General features: G+C 57.7%; 1 protein-coding gene across 3 annotated transcripts in view; it reads left to right on the top strand.

The window, feature by feature from the left end:
- ankrd52a (ankyrin repeat domain 52a) overlaps positions 1-18,658 on the top strand; it is a 70,963-nt gene extending 52,305 nt beyond the window's left edge. Inside the window, exons 21-28 of one of the 3 annotated variants that reach the window (XM_067976428.1) lie at positions 10,822-11,041; positions 11,236-11,323; positions 12,916-12,999; positions 13,748-13,893; positions 14,403-14,482; positions 15,442-15,524; positions 16,212-16,303; positions 17,715-18,658. In XM_067976428.1, coding sequence (XP_067832529.1) covers positions 10,822-11,041; positions 11,236-11,323; positions 12,916-12,999; positions 13,748-13,893; positions 14,403-14,482; positions 15,442-15,524; positions 16,212-16,303; positions 17,715-17,968 — 1,047 coding nt within the window. In that variant the 3' untranslated portion in view covers positions 17,969-18,658. Of the gene's footprint in view, positions 1-10,821; positions 11,042-11,235; positions 11,324-12,915; positions 13,000-13,747; positions 13,894-14,399; positions 14,483-15,441; positions 15,525-16,211; positions 16,304-17,714 lie in introns of all 3 variants that reach the window. The other 2 variants (XM_067976427.1, XM_067976429.1) reach the window with 2 other exon arrangements.
- The last annotated feature ends 794 nt before the right edge of the window (positions 18,659-19,452 follow it).

Here is a 19,452-nt window from a genome sequence, read left to right as displayed (position 1 = left end):
GAGCTGGCACTCCTGAGGGGTGAGTCAGGGGTTATAACACTGGGGAGAGGGTGGGAGCTGGCACTCCTGAGGGGTGAGTCAGGGGTTGTAACACTGGGGAGAGGGTGGGAGCTGGCACTCCTGAGGGGTGAGTCAGGGGTTATAACACTGGGGAGAGGGTGGGAGCTGGCACTCCTGAGGGATGAGTCAGGGGTTGTAACACTGGGGAGAGGGTGGGAGCTGGCACTCCTGAGGGGTGAGTCAGGGGTTATAACACTGGGGAGAGGGTGTGTGCTGGCACTCCTGAGGGGTGAGTCAGGGGTTATAACACTGGGGAGAGGGTGGGAGCTGGCACTCCTGAGGGGTGAGTCAGGGGTTATAAGACTGGGGAGAGGGTGGGAGCTGGCACTCCTGAGGGTGAGTCAGGGGTTATAACACTGGGGAGAGGGTGTGTGCTGGCACTCCTGAGGGGTGAGTCAGGGGTTATAACACTGGGGAGAGGGCAGGAGCTGGCACTCCTGAGGGGTGAGTCAGGTGTTGTAACACTGGGGAGAGGGTCGGAGCTGGCACTCCTGAGGGGTGAGTCAGGGGTTATAAGACTGGGGAGAGGGTGGGAGCTGGCACTCCTGAGGGTGAGTCAGGGGTTATAACACTGGGGAGAGGGTGGGAGCTGGCACTCCTGAGTGGTGAGTCAGGGGTTATAACACTGGGGAAAGGGTGGGAGCTGGCACTCCTGAGGGTGAGTCAGGGGTTATAACACTGGGGAGAGGGTGGGAGCTGGCACTCCTGAGGGGTGAGTCAGGGGTTATAGCAATGGGGAGAGGGTGGGAGCTGGCACTCCTGAGGGTGAGTCAGGGGTTATAACAATGGGGAGAGGGTGGGAGCTGGCACTCCTGAGGGGTGAGTCAGGGGTTATAACAATGGGGAGAGGGTGGGAGCTGGCACTCCTGAGGGGTGAGTCAGGGGTTATAACACTGGGGAGAGGGTGGGAGCTGGCACTCCTGAGGGGTGAGTCAGGGGTTATAACAATGGGGAGAGGGTGGGAGCTGGCACTCCTGAGGGGTGAGTCAGGGGTTATAACACTGGGGAGAGGGTGGGAGCTGGCACTCCTGAGGGGTGAGTCAGGGGTTGTAACACTGGGGAGAGGGTGGGAGCTGGCACTCCTGAGGGGTGAGTCAGGGGTTATAACACTGGGGAGAGGGTGGGAGCTGGCACTCCTGAGGGATGAGTCAGGGGTTGTAACACTGAGGAGAGGGTGGGAGCTGGCACTCCTGAGGGGTGAGTCAGGGGTTATAACACTGGGGAGAGGGTGGGAGCTGGCACTCCTGAGGGATGAGTCAGGGGTTGTAACACTGGGGAGAGGGTGGGAGCTGGCACTCCTGAGGGTGAGTCAGGGGTTATAAGACTGGGGAGAGGGTGGGAGCTGGCACTCCTGAGGGTGAGTCAGGGGTTATAACACTGGGGAGAGGGTGTGTGCTGGCACTCCTGAGGGGTGAGTCAGGGGTTATAACACTGGGGAGAGGGTGGGAGCTGGCACTCCTGAGGGTGAGTCAGGGGTTATAACACTGGGGAGAGGGTGGGAGCTGGCACTCCTGAGGGGTGAGTCAGGTGTTGTAACACTGGGGAGAGGGTCGGAGCTGGCACTCCTGAGGGGTGAGTCAGGGGTTATAAGACTGGGGAGAGGGTGTGTGCTGGCACTCCTGAGGGGTGAGTCAGGGGTTATAACACTGGGGAGAGGGTGGGAGCTGGCACTCCTGAGGGGTGAGTCAGGGGTTATAACACTGGGGAGAGGGTGGGAGCTGGCACTCCTGAGGGTGAGTCAGGGGTTATAACACTGGGGAGAGGGTGGGAGCTGGCACTCCTGAGGGGTGAGTCAGGTGTTGTAACACTGGGGAGAGGGTCGGAGCTGGCACTCCTGAGGGGTGAGTCAGGGGTTATAAGACTGGGGAGAGGGTGGGAGCTGGCACTCCTGAGGGTGAGTCAGGGGTTATAACACTGGGGAGAGGGTGTGTGCTGGCACTCCTGAGGGGTGAGTCAGGGGTTATAACACTGGGGAGAGGGTGGGAGCTGGCACTCCTGAGGTGAGTCATGGGTTATAACACTGGGGAAAGGGTGGGAGCTGGCACTCCTGAGGGGTGAGTCAGGTGTTGTAACACTGGGGAGAGGGCAGGAGCTGGCACTCCTGAGGGGTGAGTCACGTGTTGTAACACTGGGGAGAGGGTCGGAGCTGGCACTCCTGAGGGGTGAGTCAGGGGTTATAAGACTGGGGAGAGGGTGGGAGCTGGCACTCCTGAGGGTGAGTCAGGGGTTATAACACTGGGGAGAGGGTGGGAGCTGGCACTCCTGAGTGGTGAGTCAGGGGTTATAACACTGGGGAAAGGGTGGGAGCTGGCACTCCTGAGGGTGAGTCAGGGGTTATAACACTGGGGAGAGGGTGGGAGCTGGCACTCCTGAGGGGTGAGTCAGGGGTTATAGCAATGGGGAGAGGGTGGGAGCTGGCACTCCTGAGGGTGAGTCAGGGGTTATAACAATGGGGAGAGGGTGGGAGCTGGCACTCCTGAGGGGTGAGTCAGGGGTTATAACAATGGGGAGAGGGTGGCAGCTGGCACTCCTGAGGGGTGAGTCAGGGGTTATAACACTGGGGAGAGGGCGGGAGCTGGCACTCCTGAGGGGTGAGTCAGGGGTTATAACAATGGGGAGAGGGTGGGAGCTGGCACTCCTGAGGGGTGAGTCAGGGGTTATAACACTGGGGAGAGGGTGGGAGCTGGCACTCCTGAGGGTGAGTCAGGGGTTATAACACTGGGGAGAGGGTGGGAGCTGGCACTCCTGAGGGATGAGTCAGGGGTTGTAACACTGGGGAGAGGGTGGGAGCTGGCACTCCTGAGGGGTGAGTCAGGGGTTATAACACTGGGGAGAGGGTGGGAGCTGGCACTCCTGAGGGATGAGTCAGGGGTTGTAACACTGGGGAGAGGGTGGGAGCTGGCACTCCTGAGGGTGAGTCAGGGGTTATAACACTGGGGAGAGGGTGGGAGCTGGCACTCCTGAGGGGTGAGTCAGGGGTTATAACACTGGGGAGAGGGTGGGAGCTGGCACTCCTGAGGGGTGAGTCAGGGGTTATAACACTGGGGAGAGGGTGGGAGCTGGCACTCCTGAGGGGTGAGTCAGGGGTTATAACACTGGGGAGAGGGTGGGAGCTGGCAATCCTGAGGGTGAGTCAGGGGTTATAACACTGGGGAGAGGGTGGGAGCTGGCACTCCTGAGGGGTGAGTCAGGGGTTATAACACTGGGGAGAGGGTGGGAGCTGGCACTCCTGAGGGTGAGTCAGGGGTTATAACACTGGGGAGAGGGTGGGAGCTGGCACTCCTGAGGGGTGAGTCAGGGGTTATAACACTGGGGAGAGGGTGGGAGCTGGCACTCCTGAGGGTGAGTCAGGGGTTATAACACTGGGGAGAGGGTGGGAGCTGGCACTCCTGAGGGGTGAGTCAGGGGTTATAACACTGGGGAGAGGGTGGGAGCTGGCACTCCTGAGGGTGAGTCAGGGGTTATAAGACTGGGGAGAGGGTGGGAGCTGGCACTCCTTAGGGTGAGTCAGGGGTTATAACACTGGGGAGAGGGTGGGAGCTGGCACTCCTGAGGGGTGAGTCAGGGGTTATAACACTGGGGAGAGGGTGGGAGCTGGCACTCCTGAGGGTGAGTCAGGGGTTATAACAATGGGGAGAGGGTGGGAGCTGGCACTCCTGAGGGGTGAGTCAGGGGTTATAACACTGGGGAGAGGGCGGGAGCTGGCACTCCTGAGGGTGAGTCAGGGGTTATGACACTGGGGAGAGGGTGGGAGCTGGCACTCCTGAGGGTGAGTCAGGGGTTATAACACTGGGGAGAGGGTGGGAGCTGGCACTCCTGAGGGGTGAGTCAGGTGTTGTAACACTGGGGAGAGGGCAGGAGCTGGCACTCCTGAGGGGTGAGTCAGGGGTTGTAACACTGGGGAGAGGGTGGGAGCTGGCACTCCTGAGGGGTGAGTCAGGGGTTATAACACTGGAGAGAGGGTGGGAGCTGGCACTCCTGAGGGGTGAGTCAGGGGTTATAACACTGGGGAGAGGGTGGGAGCTGGCACTCCTGAGGGTGAGTCAGGGGTTATAACACTGGGGAGAGGGTGGGAGCTGGCACTCCTGAGGGTGAGTCAGGGGTTATAACACTGGAGAGAGGGTGGGAGCTGGCACTCCTGAGGGGTGAGTCAGGTGTTGTAACACTGGGGAGAGGGTGGGAGCTGGCACTCCTGAGGGGTGAGTCAGGGGTTATAACACTGGGGAGAGGGTGGGAGCTGGCACTCCTGAGGGGTGAGTCAGGGGTTGTAACACTGGGGAGAGGGTGGGAGCTGGCACTCCTGAGGGGTGAGTCAGGGGTTATAACACTGGGGAGAGGGTGGGAGCTGGCACTCCTGAGGGATGAGTCAGGGGTTGTAACACTGGGGAGAGGGTGGGAGCTGGCACTCCTGAGGGGTGAGTCAGGGGTTATAACACTGGGGAGAGGGTGTGTGCTGGCACTCCTGAGGGGTGAGTCAGGGGTTATAACACTGGGGAGAGGGTGGGAGCTGGCACTCCTGAGGGGTGAGTCAGGGGTTATAAGACTGGGGAGAGGGTGGGAGCTGGCACTCCTGAGGGTGAGTCAGGGGTTATAACACTGGGGAGAGGGTGTGTGCTGGCACTCCTGAGGGGTGAGTCAGGGGTTATAACACTGGGGAGAGGGCAGGAGCTGGCACTCCTGAGGGGTGAGTCAGGTGTTGTAACACTGGGGAGAGGGTCGGAGCTGGCACTCCTGAGGGGTGAGTCAGGGGTTATAAGACTGGGGAGAGGGTGGGAGCTGGCACTCCTGAGGGTGAGTCAGGGGTTATAACACTGGGGAGAGGGTGGGAGCTGGCACTCCTGAGTGGTGAGTCAGGGGTTATAACACTGGGGAAAGGGTGGGAGCTGGCACTCCTGAGGGTGAGTCAGGGGTTATAACACTGGGGAGAGGGTGGGAGCTGGCACTCCTGAGGGGTGAGTCAGGGGTTATAGCAATGGGGAGAGGGTGGGAGCTGGCACTCCTGAGGGTGAGTCAGGGGTTATAACAATGGGGAGAGGGTGGGAGCTGGCACTCCTGAGGGGTGAGTCAGGGGTTATAACAATGGGGAGAGGGTGGGAGCTGGCACTCCTGAGGGGTGAGTCAGGGGTTATAACACTGGGGAGAGGGTGGGAGCTGGCACTCCTGAGGGGTGAGTCAGGGGTTATAACAATGGGGAGAGGGTGGGAGCTGGCACTCCTGAGGGGTGAGTCAGGGGTTATAACACTGGGGAGAGGGTGGGAGCTGGCACTCCTGAGGGGTGAGTCAGGGGTTGTAACACTGGGGAGAGGGTGGGAGCTGGCACTCCTGAGGGGTGAGTCAGGGGTTATAACACTGGGGAGAGGGTGGGAGCTGGCACTCCTGAGGGATGAGTCAGGGGTTGTAACACTGAGGAGAGGGTGGGAGCTGGCACTCCTGAGGGGTGAGTCAGGGGTTATAACACTGGGGAGAGGGTGGGAGCTGGCACTCCTGAGGGATGAGTCAGGGGTTGTAACACTGGGGAGAGGGTGGGAGCTGGCACTCCTGAGGGTGAGTCAGGGGTTATAAGACTGGGGAGAGGGTGGGAGCTGGCACTCCTGAGGGTGAGTCAGGGGTTATAACACTGGGGAGAGGGTGTGTGCTGGCACTCCTGAGGGGTGAGTCAGGGGTTATAACACTGGGGAGAGGGTGGGAGCTGGCACTCCTGAGGGTGAGTCAGGGGTTATAACACTGGGGAGAGGGTGGGAGCTGGCACTCCTGAGGGGTGAGTCAGGTGTTGTAACACTGGGGAGAGGGTCGGAGCTGGCACTCCTGAGGGGTGAGTCAGGGGTTATAAGACTGGGGAGAGGGTGTGTGCTGGCACTCCTGAGGGGTGAGTCAGGGGTTATAACACTGGGGAGAGGGTGGGAGCTGGCACTCCTGAGGGGTGAGTCAGGGGTTATAACACTGGGGAGAGGGTGGGAGCTGGCACTCCTGAGGGTGAGTCAGGGGTTATAACACTGGGGAGAGGGTGGGAGCTGGCACTCCTGAGGGGTGAGTCAGGTGTTGTAACACTGGGGAGAGGGTCGGAGCTGGCACTCCTGAGGGGTGAGTCAGGGGTTATAAGACTGGGGAGAGGGTGGGAGCTGGCACTCCTGAGGGTGAGTCAGGGGTTATAACACTGGGGAGAGGGTGTGTGCTGGCACTCCTGAGGGGTGAGTCAGGGGTTATAACACTGGGGAGAGGGTGGGAGCTGGCACTCCTGAGGTGAGTCATGGGTTATAACACTGGGGAAAGGGTGGGAGCTGGCACTCCTGAGGGGTGAGTCAGGTGTTGTAACACTGGGGAGAGGGCAGGAGCTGGCACTCCTGAGGGGTGAGTCACGTGTTGTAACACTGGGGAGAGGGTCGGAGCTGGCACTCCTGAGGGGTGAGTCAGGGGTTATAAGACTGGGGAGAGGGTGGGAGCTGGCACTCCTGAGGGTGAGTCAGGGGTTATAACACTGGGGAGAGGGTGGGAGCTGGCACTCCTGAGTGGTGAGTCAGGGGTTATAACACTGGGGAAAGGGTGGGAGCTGGCACTCCTGAGGGTGAGTCAGGGGTTATAACACTGGGGAGAGGGCAGGAGCTGGCACTCCTGAGGGGTGAGTCAGGTGTTGTAACACTGGGGAGAGGGTCGGAGCTGGCACTCCTGAGGGGTGAGTCAGGGGTTATAAGACTGGGGAGAGGGTGGGAGCTGGCACTCCTGAGGGTGAGTCAGGGGTTATAACACTGGGGAGAGGGTGGGAGCTGGCACTCCTGAGTGGTGAGTCAGGGGTTATAACACTGGGGAAAGGGTGGGAGCTGGCACTCCTGAGGGTGAGTCAGGGGTTATAACACTGGGGAGAGGGTGGGAGCTGGCACTCCTGAGGGGTGAGTCAGGGGTTATAGCAATGGGGAGAGGGTGGGAGCTGGCACTCCTGAGGGTGAGTCAGGGGTTATAACAATGGGGAGAGGGTGGGAGCTGGCACTCCTGAGGGGTGAGTCAGGGGTTATAACAATGGGGAGAGGGTGGGAGCTGGCACTCCTGAGGGGTGAGTCAGGGGTTATAACACTGGGGAGAGGGTGGGAGCTGGCACTCCTGAGGGGTGAGTCAGGGGTTATAACAATGGGGAGAGGGTGGGAGCTGGCACTCCTGAGGGGTGAGTCAGGGGTTATAACACTGGGGAGAGGGTGGGAGCTGGCACTCCTGAGGGGTGAGTCAGGGGTTGTAACACTGGGGAGAGGGTGGGAGCTGGCACTCCTGAGGGGTGAGTCAGGGGTTATAACACTGGGGAGAGGGTGGGAGCTGGCACTCCTGAGGGATGAGTCAGGGGTTGTAACACTGAGGAGAGGGTGGGAGCTGGCACTCCTGAGGGGTGAGTCAGGGGTTATAACACTGGGGAGAGGGTGGGAGCTGGCACTCCTGAGGGATGAGTCAGGGGTTGTAACACTGGGGAGAGGGTGGGAGCTGGCACTCCTGAGGGTGAGTCAGGGGTTATAAGACTGGGGAGAGGGTGGGAGCTGGCACTCCTGAGGGTGAGTCAGGGGTTATAACACTGGGGAGAGGGTGTGTGCTGGCACTCCTGAGGGGTGAGTCAGGGGTTATAACACTGGGGAGAGGGTGGGAGCTGGCACTCCTGAGGGTGAGTCAGGGGTTATAACACTGGGGAGAGGGTGGGAGCTGGCACTCCTGAGGGGTGAGTCAGGTGTTGTAACACTGGGGAGAGGGTCGGAGCTGGCACTCCTGAGGGGTGAGTCAGGGGTTATAAGACTGGGGAGAGGGTGTGTGCTGGCACTCCTGAGGGGTGAGTCAGGGGTTATAACACTGGGGAGAGGGTGGGAGCTGGCACTCCTGAGGGGTGAGTCAGGGGTTATAACACTGGGGAGAGGGTGGGAGCTGGCACTCCTGAGGGTGAGTCAGGGGTTATAACACTGGGGAGAGGGTGGGAGCTGGCACTCCTGAGGGGTGAGTCAGGTGTTGTAACACTGGGGAGAGGGTCGGAGCTGGCACTCCTGAGGGGTGAGTCAGGGGTTATAAGACTGGGGAGAGGGTGGGAGCTGGCACTCCTGAGGGTGAGTCAGGGGTTATAACACTGGGGAGAGGGTGTGTGCTGGCACTCCTGAGGGGTGAGTCAGGGGTTATAACACTGGGGAGAGGGTGGGAGCTGGCACTCCTGAGGTGAGTCATGGGTTATAACACTGGGGAAAGGGTGGGAGCTGGCACTCCTGAGGGGTGAGTCAGGTGTTGTAACACTGGGGAGAGGGCAGGAGCTGGCACTCCTGAGGGGTGAGTCACGTGTTGTAACACTGGGGAGAGGGTCGGAGCTGGCACTCCTGAGGGGTGAGTCAGGGGTTATAAGACTGGGGAGAGGGTGGGAGCTGGCACTCCTGAGGGTGAGTCAGGGGTTATAACACTGGGGAGAGGGTGGGAGCTGGCACTCCTGAGTGGTGAGTCAGGGGTTATAACACTGGGGAAAGGGTGGGAGCTGGCACTCCTGAGGGTGAGTCAGGGGTTATAACACTGGGGAGAGGGTGGGAGCTGGCACTCCTGAGGGGTGAGTCAGGGGTTATAGCAATGGGGAGAGGGTGGGAGCTGGCACTCCTGAGGGTGAGTCAGGGGTTATAACAATGGGGAGAGGGTGGGAGCTGGCACTCCTGAGGGGTGAGTCAGGGGTTATAACAATGGGGAGAGGGTGGGAGCTGGCACTCCTGAGGGGTGAGTCAGGGGTTATAACACTGGGGAGAGGGCGGGAGCTGGCACTCCTGAGGGGTGAGTCAGGGGTTATAACAATGGGGAGAGGGTGGGAGCTGGCACTCCTGAGGGGTGAGTCAGGGGTTATAACACTGGGGAGAGGGTGGGAGCTGGCACTCCTGAGGGTGAGTCAGGGGTTATAACACTGGGGAGAGGGTGGGAGCTGGCACTCCTGAGGGATGAGTCAGGGGTTGTAACACTGGGGAGAGGGTGGGAGCTGGCACTCCTGAGGGGTGAGTCAGGGGTTATAACACTGGGGAGAGGGTGGGAGCTGGCACTCCTGAGGGATGAGTCAGGGGTTGTAACACTGGGGAGAGGGTGGGAGCTGGCACTCCTGAGGGTGAGTCAGGGGTTATAAGACTGGGGAGAGGGTGGGAGCTGGCACTCCTGAGGGGTGAGTCAGGGGTTATAACACTGGGGAGAGGGTGGGAGCTGGCACTCCTGAGGGATGAGTCAGGGGTTGTAACACTGGGGAGAGGGTGGGAGCTGGCACTCCTGAGGGTGAGTCAGGGGTTATAACACTGGGGAGAGGGTGTGTGCTGGCACTCCTGAGGGGTGAGTCAGGGGTTATAACACTGGGGAGAGGGTGGGAGCTGGCACTCCTGAGGGTGAGTCAGGGGTTATAACACTGGGGAGAGGGTGGGAGCTGGCACTCCTGAGGGGTGAGTCAGGTGTTGTAACACTGGGGAGAGGGTCGGAGCTGGCACTCCTGAGGGGTGAGTCAGGGGTTATAAGACTGGGGAGAGGGTGGGAGCTGGCACTCCTGAGGGTGAGTCAGGGGTTATAACACTGGGGAGAGGGTGTGTGCTGGCACTCCTGAGGGGTGAGTCAGGGGTTATAACACTGGGGAGAGGGTGGGAGCTGGCACTCCTGAGGGTGAGTCATGGGTTATAACACTGGGGAGAGGGCAGGAGCTGGCACTCCTGAGGGGTGAGTCAGGTGTTGTAACACTGGGGAGAGGGTGGGAGCTGGCACTCCTGAAGGGTGAGTCAGGTGTTGTAACACTGGGGAGAGGGCAGGAGCTGGCACTCCTGAGGGGTGAGTCAGGTGTTGTAACACTGGGGAGAGGGTGGGAGCTGGCACTCCTGAGGGGTGAGTCAGGTGTTGTAACACTGGGGAGAGGGCAGGAGCTGGCACTCCTGAGGGGTGAGTCAGGTGTTGTAACACTGGGGAGAGGGTGTGTGCTGGCACTCCTGAGGGGTGAGTCAGGGGTTATAACACTGGAGAGAGGGTGGGAGCTGGCACTCCTGAGGGGTGAGTCAGGGGTTATAAGACTGGGGAGAGGGTGGGAGCTGGCACTCCTGAGGGTGAGTCAGGGGTTATAACACTGGGGAGAGGGTCGGAGCTGGCACTCCTGAGGGGTGAGTCAGGGGTTATAAGACTGGGGAGAGGGTGGGAGCTGGCACTCCTGAGGGGTGAGTCAGGGGTTATAACACTGGGGAGAGGGTGGGAGCTGGCACTCCTGAGGGGTGAGTCAGGGGTTATAACAATGGGGAGAGGGTGGGAGCTGGCACTCCTGAGGGGTGTGTCAGGGGTTATAACACTGGGGAAAGGGCTGTACCTCGTACGTCACGGGTCGGGCTCTGATTGCTAACCGATACTGCTCGTAGATTGTTTTCAGCACAATCGGGAGGGAGCTTTGAGTTGGAGCAAGCTGCCACTCATGGGGGGGTGGGTGGGGTGCGGAGAGCAAGCGAAGGGGGTGCTGCAGGAGTTGCCCACTGATTGGGGGCGGGAGCAAACGAAGTGTGGGGGGTGCGGGGTTGCAGGAGTTGCCCACTGCTGGCAGCCGTTACCTGACGGGAGATATTATCTGACCCGCAGGGGAGGCTGGTTCCTTCAATGTGACACAGTGACTCACCCGTCTGTCCATTCTTCACCTACAGGCCCTGCCGGTGAGTGCCGGCAGGCTAACGGACTGTGAAGGGCATCGGCCAGCATGGGCGCCCCACCCACCGGCAGGGGGCTGTTACCCGTAGGCTTCTGACACCTTGTTCCATGTGCTCCCTGTTTCAGGCCGTACAGGGATGTGAGGAATGCGTAGCATCTCTCCTCGACCACGAGGCGTTTGTCCTGTGCCGGGACGTGAAGGGTCGGACGCCCTTGCACTTTGCTGCAGCGTGCGGGCACACTAACATCCTGGGGATCTTGCTGCAGGCAGCACTTTCCGTGGATCCTTTGGATTCTCTGCAGGACTATTCTGGCTACACACCTTTGCACTGGGCCTGTTACAAAGGTAAGGCGATGGCCAGGGTGCAGAGCGTTGCACTGGGTCCCTTTTCTGAATCGTCGGCCAGTTGTGCAGTCTGGTTTGCTTTGTCGCTCAGTCCAGGTTGGAAATTTTCTCTTGTTGCACTGTGGTGTCTCTCTCATTTGCAGCTTAAGTTGCTGTGGCTGCTGCCCAGGGTAACGTCCCTTTCTGTCTCTCAGGTCACGAAGACTGTTTGGAATTACTACTTGAACACAAATTGTTGTCTAACCTCGAGGCCGATCCTTTCAGTCCATTGCACTGTGCTGTGTAAGTTACCCTCTTGTACCTATTGCTGCTCTCGCCTTTTCTATCGGGTCCCTAGGGAGGGACACCCTAACCACATCCGTGTACTCCAGTCTCCGCATTTAACCCTCTGGTCCCTGGAGAGAGGGACACCTAAACTGCGTGTACCCCATTCTCCACAATTAAACCCCTGGTCCCTGGAGGGAGGGACACCCAAACTATCTCCGTGTACCCCAATCTCTGCATTTAACCCTCTGGTCCCTGGAGAGAGGGACACCCAAACTATCTCCGTGTACTCCAGTCTCCGCATTTAACCCCCTGGTCCCTGGAGAGAGGGACACCCAAACTATCTCCGTGTACCCCACTCTCCGCATTTAACCCCCTGGTCCCTGGAGAGAGGGACACCTAAACTATCTCCGTGTGCTCCAATCTCTGCATTTAACCCCCTGGTCCCTGGAGAGAGGGACACCCAAACTATCTCTGTGTACCCCAATCTCCGCATTTAACGCCCTGGTCCCTGGAGAGAGGGACACCCAAACTATCTCCGCGTACCCCGTTCTGCATAATTAACCCTCTGGTCCCTGGAGAGAGGGACACCCAAACTATCTCCGTGTACTCCAATCTCTGCATTTAACCCTCTGGTCCCTGGAGAGAGGGACACCCAAACTATCTCCGTGTACTCCAATCTCTGCATTTAACCCTCTGGTCCCTGGAGAGAGGGACACCCAAACTATCTCCGCGTACCCCGTTCTGCATAATTAACCCTCTGGTCCCTGGAGAGAGGGACACCCAAACTATCTCCGTGTGCTCCAATCTCTGCATTTAACCCTCTGGTCCCTGGAGAGAGGGACACCCAAACTATCTCCGTGTACTCCAATCTCTGCATTTAACCCTCTGGTCCCTGGAGAGAGGGACACCCAAACTATCTCCGTGTACTCCAATCTCTGCATTTAACCCTCTGGTCCCTGGAGAGAGGGACACCCAAACTATCTCCGTGTACCCCATTCTCCGCATTTAACCCCCTGGTCCCTGGAGAGAGGGACACCTATACTGCCTGCGTGTACCCCAGTCTCCACATTTAACCCCCTGGTCCCTGGAGAGAGGGACACCTATACTGTCTGCGTGTACCCCTTCCCCCACATTTAACCCCCTGGTCCCTGGAGAGAGGGACACCTATACTGCCTGCGTGTACCCCTTCCCCCACATTTAACCCCCTGGTCCCTGGAGAGAGGGACACCTATACTGCCTGCGTGTACCCCTTCCCCCACATTTAACCCCCTGGTCCCTGGAGAGAGGGACACCTATACTGTCTGCGTGTACCCCTTCCCCCACATTTAACCCCCGGGTCCCTGGAGAGAGGGACACCTATACTGTCTGCGTGTACCCCTTCCCCCACATTTAACCCCCTGGTCCCTGGAGAGAGGGACACCTATACTGCCTGCGTGTACCCCTTCCCCCACATTTAACCGCCGAATCCCTGGAGAGAGGGACACCTATACTGCCTGCGTGTACCCCTTCCCCCGCATTTAACCGCCGAATCCCTGGAGGGGGAGGTTGCTGTCTATGAAACCCTTTTGACGCTCACTATTCCTTCTTCCCCTTCCCCTCCCCTGTAGAATAAATGGTCACGACGGAGCTGCGGAAATGCTGATCGGCATCCTGGGTGCCAAGATTGTGAATAGCAATGATGCCAAAGGAAGGTAAGGAAATGTTACTGTGAATTGTTGTCATGCCCGCATGTGGTGGGGCCTCCATTCACTGTCCCACAATCGCCTGCCTTCCCGATGACCAGCCAGAGCTTTCCAGGCAATGCTGCCTTGCGCCTCATTGCCAGCCCCAAACCTGGATGTTGAGCGCGTAACCTCGGCTGACGCTCCCAGTGCCAGTACTGAGGGAACGCAGCCCTTGTCTTTCGGATAAGACGTTAAACTGAGGCCCTGTCTGCCCCCTTGGGTGGATATTAAAGATCCCACGGCCACGATTGCAACGAGAGATGGGGAGTTCTCCCTGGTGTCCCAGGGCCAATGTTCATCCCTCGACCAACATCACTAAATAACCCAGTGGCTGGGTTATTTACCTGCATGCCAGTTCCTGAGCTTTTAGATTCCCTGCGAGACGCTGAGGAATGTTTCAGTGCGATCGATCGGGGGGATGTTTCGGTGCGATCGACCGGAGGTGGGGGGGGCATGTTTCGGTGCGATCGACCAGGGGTGGGGGGGATGTTTCGGTGCGATCGACCGGGGGGATGTTTCGGTGCGATCGATTTTCTTGTTATCTGAATTGTACTTTTTTTTTTATCCTTCTACCACCCATTTACGACCAGAATTATCCAGTGATTTACCCCAGGGGAGGGTCGTCTGCTCTAGCGGGCTGTGCAGGTCCTGCTGTGCGCTGCTATCTGGTATTCAAGCTACTCTCTGACTCCTGTGTGCTTTTTGTCCATCGCAGAACCCCCCTGCATGCGGCTGCTTTCTCAAACCACGTGCAGTGCCTGCAGCTGCTCCTAAGCCATAGAGCCTCAGTGAACGCGACTGATAAAATGGGGAGGACGCCCCTCATGATGGCAGCTGAACATGGGCACACCAAGATTGTAGGTGGGTGACGGTCTGGGGGAAGGGAAGGGAAGGGGGGCAGCTGAACATGGGCACCCCAAGATTGTAGGTGGGTGACGGTCTGGGGGGAAGGGAAGGGAAGGGGGGCAGCTGAACATGGGCACCCCAAGATTGTAGGTGGGTGACGGTCTGGGGGAAGGGAAGGGGGGCAGCTGAACATGGGCACCCCAAGATTGTAGGTGGGTGACGGAGGTGGGTGACGGTCTGGGGGAAGGGAAGGGAATAGGGGCAGCTGAACATGGGCACCCCAAGATTGTAGGTGGGTGACGGTCTGGGGGAAGGGAATAGGGGCAGCTGAACATGGGCACCCCAAGATTGTAGGTGGGTGATGGTCTGTCTAATGGGAGGAGATGGGAATGTGCAGCAGTTGACGATGAAAACCAGAGCAGGGGAGGAGACGCGCAGGGGCTGGGGTGCATACGCGCCCGCGTGGGCGCAGGGGCCGGTACAAGTAGGATGCAGATTTAAAATAATACTTTCTGTTCCAGAAGTTCTGCTACACAGAGCGAGTGCTGATTTGACACTGCATGATGTCAACAAGAACACAGCTCTTCACCTGGCCTGCAGCAAGGTTAGTCTCTCGCTCGCTGTCCGCTGGGTGAAACACCCTTGTCCGGTTTGCACGGGTGGAAAAATGACGGGGTAGTTACGCGTGGCTGGCCAAACAACGTCTGAAGGAGGAGAGAGAGAGATTGATCGTGAAGGGGCTTGCCACCTGAGATTATACTCCTAGACTGTGATGGAGGGACCACCTGTTAACATTGACCTGTCTTACCTCTGAGCTGACCTGGTTTCTCCAGACACTTTGCTGGTTGAAAGGTTTCTTTTCAGGTTTTTGCATGGCGATAGATAACCAGTATTGTTAGCCACGCTTGGAAACCGAGGGCAGTGAGGGTTTTGAGGTGCTGGAAGAGAGTGCCGGCGTAGGAGACGGTGCGGATAAGTCTTAACTTCAGCGCAGGGAGGAGGGAGAGCGTGGCGGGACGGGGAGCTTGCGGGGAACGAGAGAGCAAAGTGCGCAGGTGTACGGACCACAGTATTGATAAAATAAACGGTGTGAGAGAGAGAGACACTGACTGGAGGTGAGAGACCTCTTCGATGACCTGCCATTTCTTGTCTGCCACCGGGGCGAGTCAGAATCAGATTAGACCTCCCCCAGGTACGTTTGAAATCCAGGACGGATTTGGGCTTGGTTGAGGATTAACAGTTGACGAGGGGGAACCGAGTATCTGGCACCAAGAGTTCCTTGGAGGCACCATCAACGATGCGGGGTGGGGGGGGGGAGTTAGTGTGGGACCGGGGAGTCGGTGAGGTTCGGTGTCGATGAGACGAAGCAAGATTCAGGGTGAAAGATGGGGGCTGTTGGGCTGAGTCGAAGGGCTTTTGTTGGCCGGCCACGGGCCGTGGGGAGAATGCTAAATGTATTGATTGGGCCGTGGTACTGAGAGGTTGCTGTGAAACCGTGACTGACTGCCACGTAGAACTGGTGAAATGTGTGTGTAATCTGCTTCTGTTTATTCCCCACTGTAGGGCCATGAAATGTGTGCCTTGTTGATTCTTGGGGAAATTTGCGACCATGGCCTTATTAATGCAACTAACGGTGCACTGCAAATGTAAGTAACAGCATTAGCAGTGTGAGTGGAACTTAACAGCAGCCAGACTCGAGCACAGTCCCTTCACGATCCCCGCGCTCTTATCCCCACTACTATGGTCAGTGCTGACCTGTATTTTCCCCCCTCAAGTTCCAATTGCCCAGTTCGTGCACACTCCTCCTCCTCTCTGCATCTCGCTGTTTTAAAATCAACTCATTGCACCGTCTCCTGCCAGGTCCCATTTTGGCCTTTCTCCTCTAGTACCTCGCCCTCTTTCCTTCCCTCCCTGGCCTTCCACTATAAAGTCGAGGCTGCCTGTATTCTCTCTTGCGGCGTCTTTCCCTCCCGAAGGTGCCGACTCCTTGTTTAGGGGTGGCTCAGCCAAGGTTATTCGCCTGACGGAGGGTGTCAGCAGGTCGTTTGACCGCGGAGAGCGGGCGCGGCAGCTGAACCTGATCCCGTTTCTCCCCTCCCCGCGCACACGCGCAGTCGCACGCCCGCAGTTATTTCATCTGGAGTCCCTCTCGAGACACTAGGGGCAATCGTAGCATGCCTATCAGTTACCCTGTTAATCAACTAACACAGCACAGGCTAAGGATTGAACCTACTGGTCTGTACAGCGGGCGGTGGGGTTCCCCTGAGCTCTTGTATGTATCAGTGTGGGTCGAACGCAGGCCCCTTAACTGTAACCCATTCTTGTGTTAACAGGCCGCTTCATATAGCAGCTCGGAACGGACTGGCCTCAGTGGTACAAGCACTCCTTAACAGAGGAGCAACTGTTCTTGCCGTAGATGAAGAAGGTTAGTATCCACCACTGCGGCCCCCCTCCTCACCCTCTCCCTCTCCCGACTACGATGTCACGGGGTCCTCGGCCCCGCCAGCAGAACCAGCGCTGGGAATTGGAAACCTTGGTCGACGGTTTCTGCAGGCAGCTGTTTCAGCACGAGAGCGGCGGTGAAACCCGTGAGACGCAGACTTTAGTCGGCTCCGCGGGTTCCGTTTCACAGGTTCGATATCTTGAGCAGTGTGCTCCTTGTGAGCTTATTCGACTGTGGGAGGGTGCGCCGAGGCCAAGCCTCGATCCCTGTCCCCACCCCTCCAGTAAGGGGGTCGCTGATAGCGACCAGAAGCGGGATGCCGATGCTCCACCCCCCACTTCGGGGAGGGGGGGGTTCCCGAATTGGAATTGTAGCCCCCCCCCACCCCGCCCCATCCACGGCTGCTCCTCCCGAGCCGAAATCAGCTAACTGGCCACAGTGCCAAAGTGGTGCTGGCTCCTTGCTTGGAGTACGCTCCCCGCTGATGCTGCCCCCCCCAACCCCCCCTCTCCCTCTGGCCATTCTTTGTGAGGCTGGCCAGTGCGTGTAGGGAAAGTCGTGTGTGTGACACTAACCTTCCCCGACATTTGCACATTTTCCAGTGGGAGGTTCCTCTTTCACAATTTTTCATTTATTGGAACCCTGGCTAATCACATTTGTTCTCTTCCCCCCCCCCCCCGTCCCCCCAAAACTCAGGGGTGTTGAGGCCAATTGTAGCGCATATACTACTGCCCTTGTTGAGATAGGGGAAGGGGTGCTATAATTTATTTTTTTTACTTGTATGTCCATTTGTTCTTTTGGTTATGAGACTTTAAGTAATAACGATTCCCTTGATTGCCCTGATTTTATTGTGTCCCCCCGGGGCCAATATTTATCCTTCCAACCAACATCACTTTAAAAAAAAAACAGATTATCTGGTCATTTATCTCATTCCTGTTTGTGGGATCTTGCTGTGCGCAGATTGGCTGCTGCTGCGTTTCCCTGCATCACAACAGTGGCCACACTTGAACAGGTAATTCATTGGCTGTGTGAAGCGCTTTGGGACGTCCTGAGGACGTGAAAGGTGCTGTAGAAATGCAGGTCCCTTCGTAGAATGGTATACAACACAGAAGGAGGCCATTCGGCCCATCGTGCCTGTGCCAGCTCTTTGAACGAGCTATCCAATTCGTCCCACTCCCCCTGCCCTTTCCCTGTAAATTTTTCCCCTTCAAGTATTTATCCAGTTCCCCTTTTGAAAGTTACTGTTTTGCCTTTTTTTCTTTTCATGTGTAAATTAATCCCCTTTAATTGAAGCTGGTGCCTGGAATGAGTGCAGTAAAGTCAGGCCTCGCGGGTAACGAGACATTCGCTGTTTCTTTCTTTGACCCGGGCTGTTCTCCTCTCTCGCCCACAGGTCACACCCCGGCCCTGGCCTGCGCCCCCAACAAGGACGTGGCCGACTGCCTGGCACTTATTCTGGCTACCATGAAGCCTTTCCCACCCAAAGACGCCGTCAGCTCCTTCAGCCTCAACCTCATCAAGAACTGCAGCATCCTGGCCAAGGCCGTGTCCTGCGACTCCGTGACCACCTTTGGCGGAAGTGCCATCTGCCCGTTCGGCGAAGACCGCCACAGCGCCGTCGGCCTGGACGGCTGTTACCCCGAGTAACGGGGCGTGGGTGAATCCATCCCATAACCTTACCTTGAAGGAGAGCAACGCCAGCTAGAAGTGTGGCCTTACTAGTAACTCGCGCGTATAAACATGCACTGCTATTTAGTCTTAATATTCAGGAGTTTACAGAATAGGCTTTTCCAGTTTAAAGTACAGCAGCATTTAAATATACTTCAGTATCATTTAATTGTTATTTAAAACAAAAGAGAAAGTAGCTAATACAATGACAGAGATCAAAACTATATTATTTTATATATATTTATTTATAATATATATATATATATAACAATAATATACACTAGCTAGTCTGTGTGAATTAAACTGGGTGTGCAAAGAACTGACGCCAAAGAATAGATTGTTTTGGGTTGCGAGTGATTCAATCCCTCGTTGCTGCCCCCCGCCCCCCCATCTTCAAACAGTTAGAAGCTCGCCCGTTTACTGTGGTGGGGCGGGTGGGGCGGTGGTGAGGGGTGAGAGCAGGTGTGGGGTGCAGTCGCCAACATTTCAGTGCAGATCGTGTCTTTTTTTTTATATATATATATAAGGCTGGGGTTGTGTCACGAGCGAGGGACCGAGAGCTCGCCTGTAGCAGGATGGAATTCGACGCGTTTCGTCCACCACGAGCCGGTGGTTCCGATCGCGGTGGGGGGGAAGGGAAGACGACAGCCCCCTCTGTAAGGGGAAGGCCTGAGGCATTCATGGGGGGGGGGCGGGGTGGGGAGCGGGGAGACCGATTGAACGCACTACCCGAAACAGCACAAATTCCCACGCGGTGAAAACGGAGTTTAATTCACCTGCAGACACGGTAAAGCAGGGGCGTCGAGCGTGGTATGTGACACGGGTTAATCCAGTATTAAATCAGTAAGTTTGTAGATAACCTGAGGCCACTGACTTAAAGGGTCATGCCCTGCTATAAGGTTTAACCTGTAATTGGGATTAATCTCCTTGTGACCCAGAGGTTCGATTCCTGCTTGAAATTGTCTCATTTTAGCAAAACTAGCGCGCTGTTTGATTTTATATATTTAATTTTTAAATTGTTTTATTAAAATGCAGCATGTCTTTTTTTAACATTTTGCCAGCTGCTATCCTGTGACCTGCAGGCATGCCCCCCACTCCTGCGGGCGTGCCCCCCCCCCTCAGTCCACTACCCACTGCGGGCGTCCCCCCTCCCCTCTCGGTCCACTACCCACTGCGGGCGTGCCCCCCCCCCTCAGTCCACTACCCACTGCGGGCGTTCCCTCTCCCCTCTCGGTCCGGTACCCACTGCGGGCATTCCCCCTCCCCTCTCGGTCCGTTACCCACTGCGGGCGTCCCCCCTCCCCTCTCGGTCCGGTACCCACTGCGGGCGTTCCCCCTCCCCCCTCGGTCCGGTACCCACTGCGGGCGTTCCCCCTCCCCTCTCGGTCCGGTACCCACTGCGGGCGTTCCCTCTCCCCTCTCGGTCCGGTACCCACTGCGGGCGTTCCCTCTCCCCTCTCGGT

The sequence above is a fragment of the Heptranchias perlo genome, chromosome X, assembly GCF_035084215.1.
Source record: "Heptranchias perlo isolate sHepPer1 chromosome X, sHepPer1.hap1, whole genome shotgun sequence".
NCBI classification, from domain to species: Eukaryota; Metazoa; Chordata; class Chondrichthyes; order Hexanchiformes; family Hexanchidae; genus Heptranchias; species Heptranchias perlo.
This window is presented reverse-complemented; position numbering and strand designations above follow the sequence as displayed.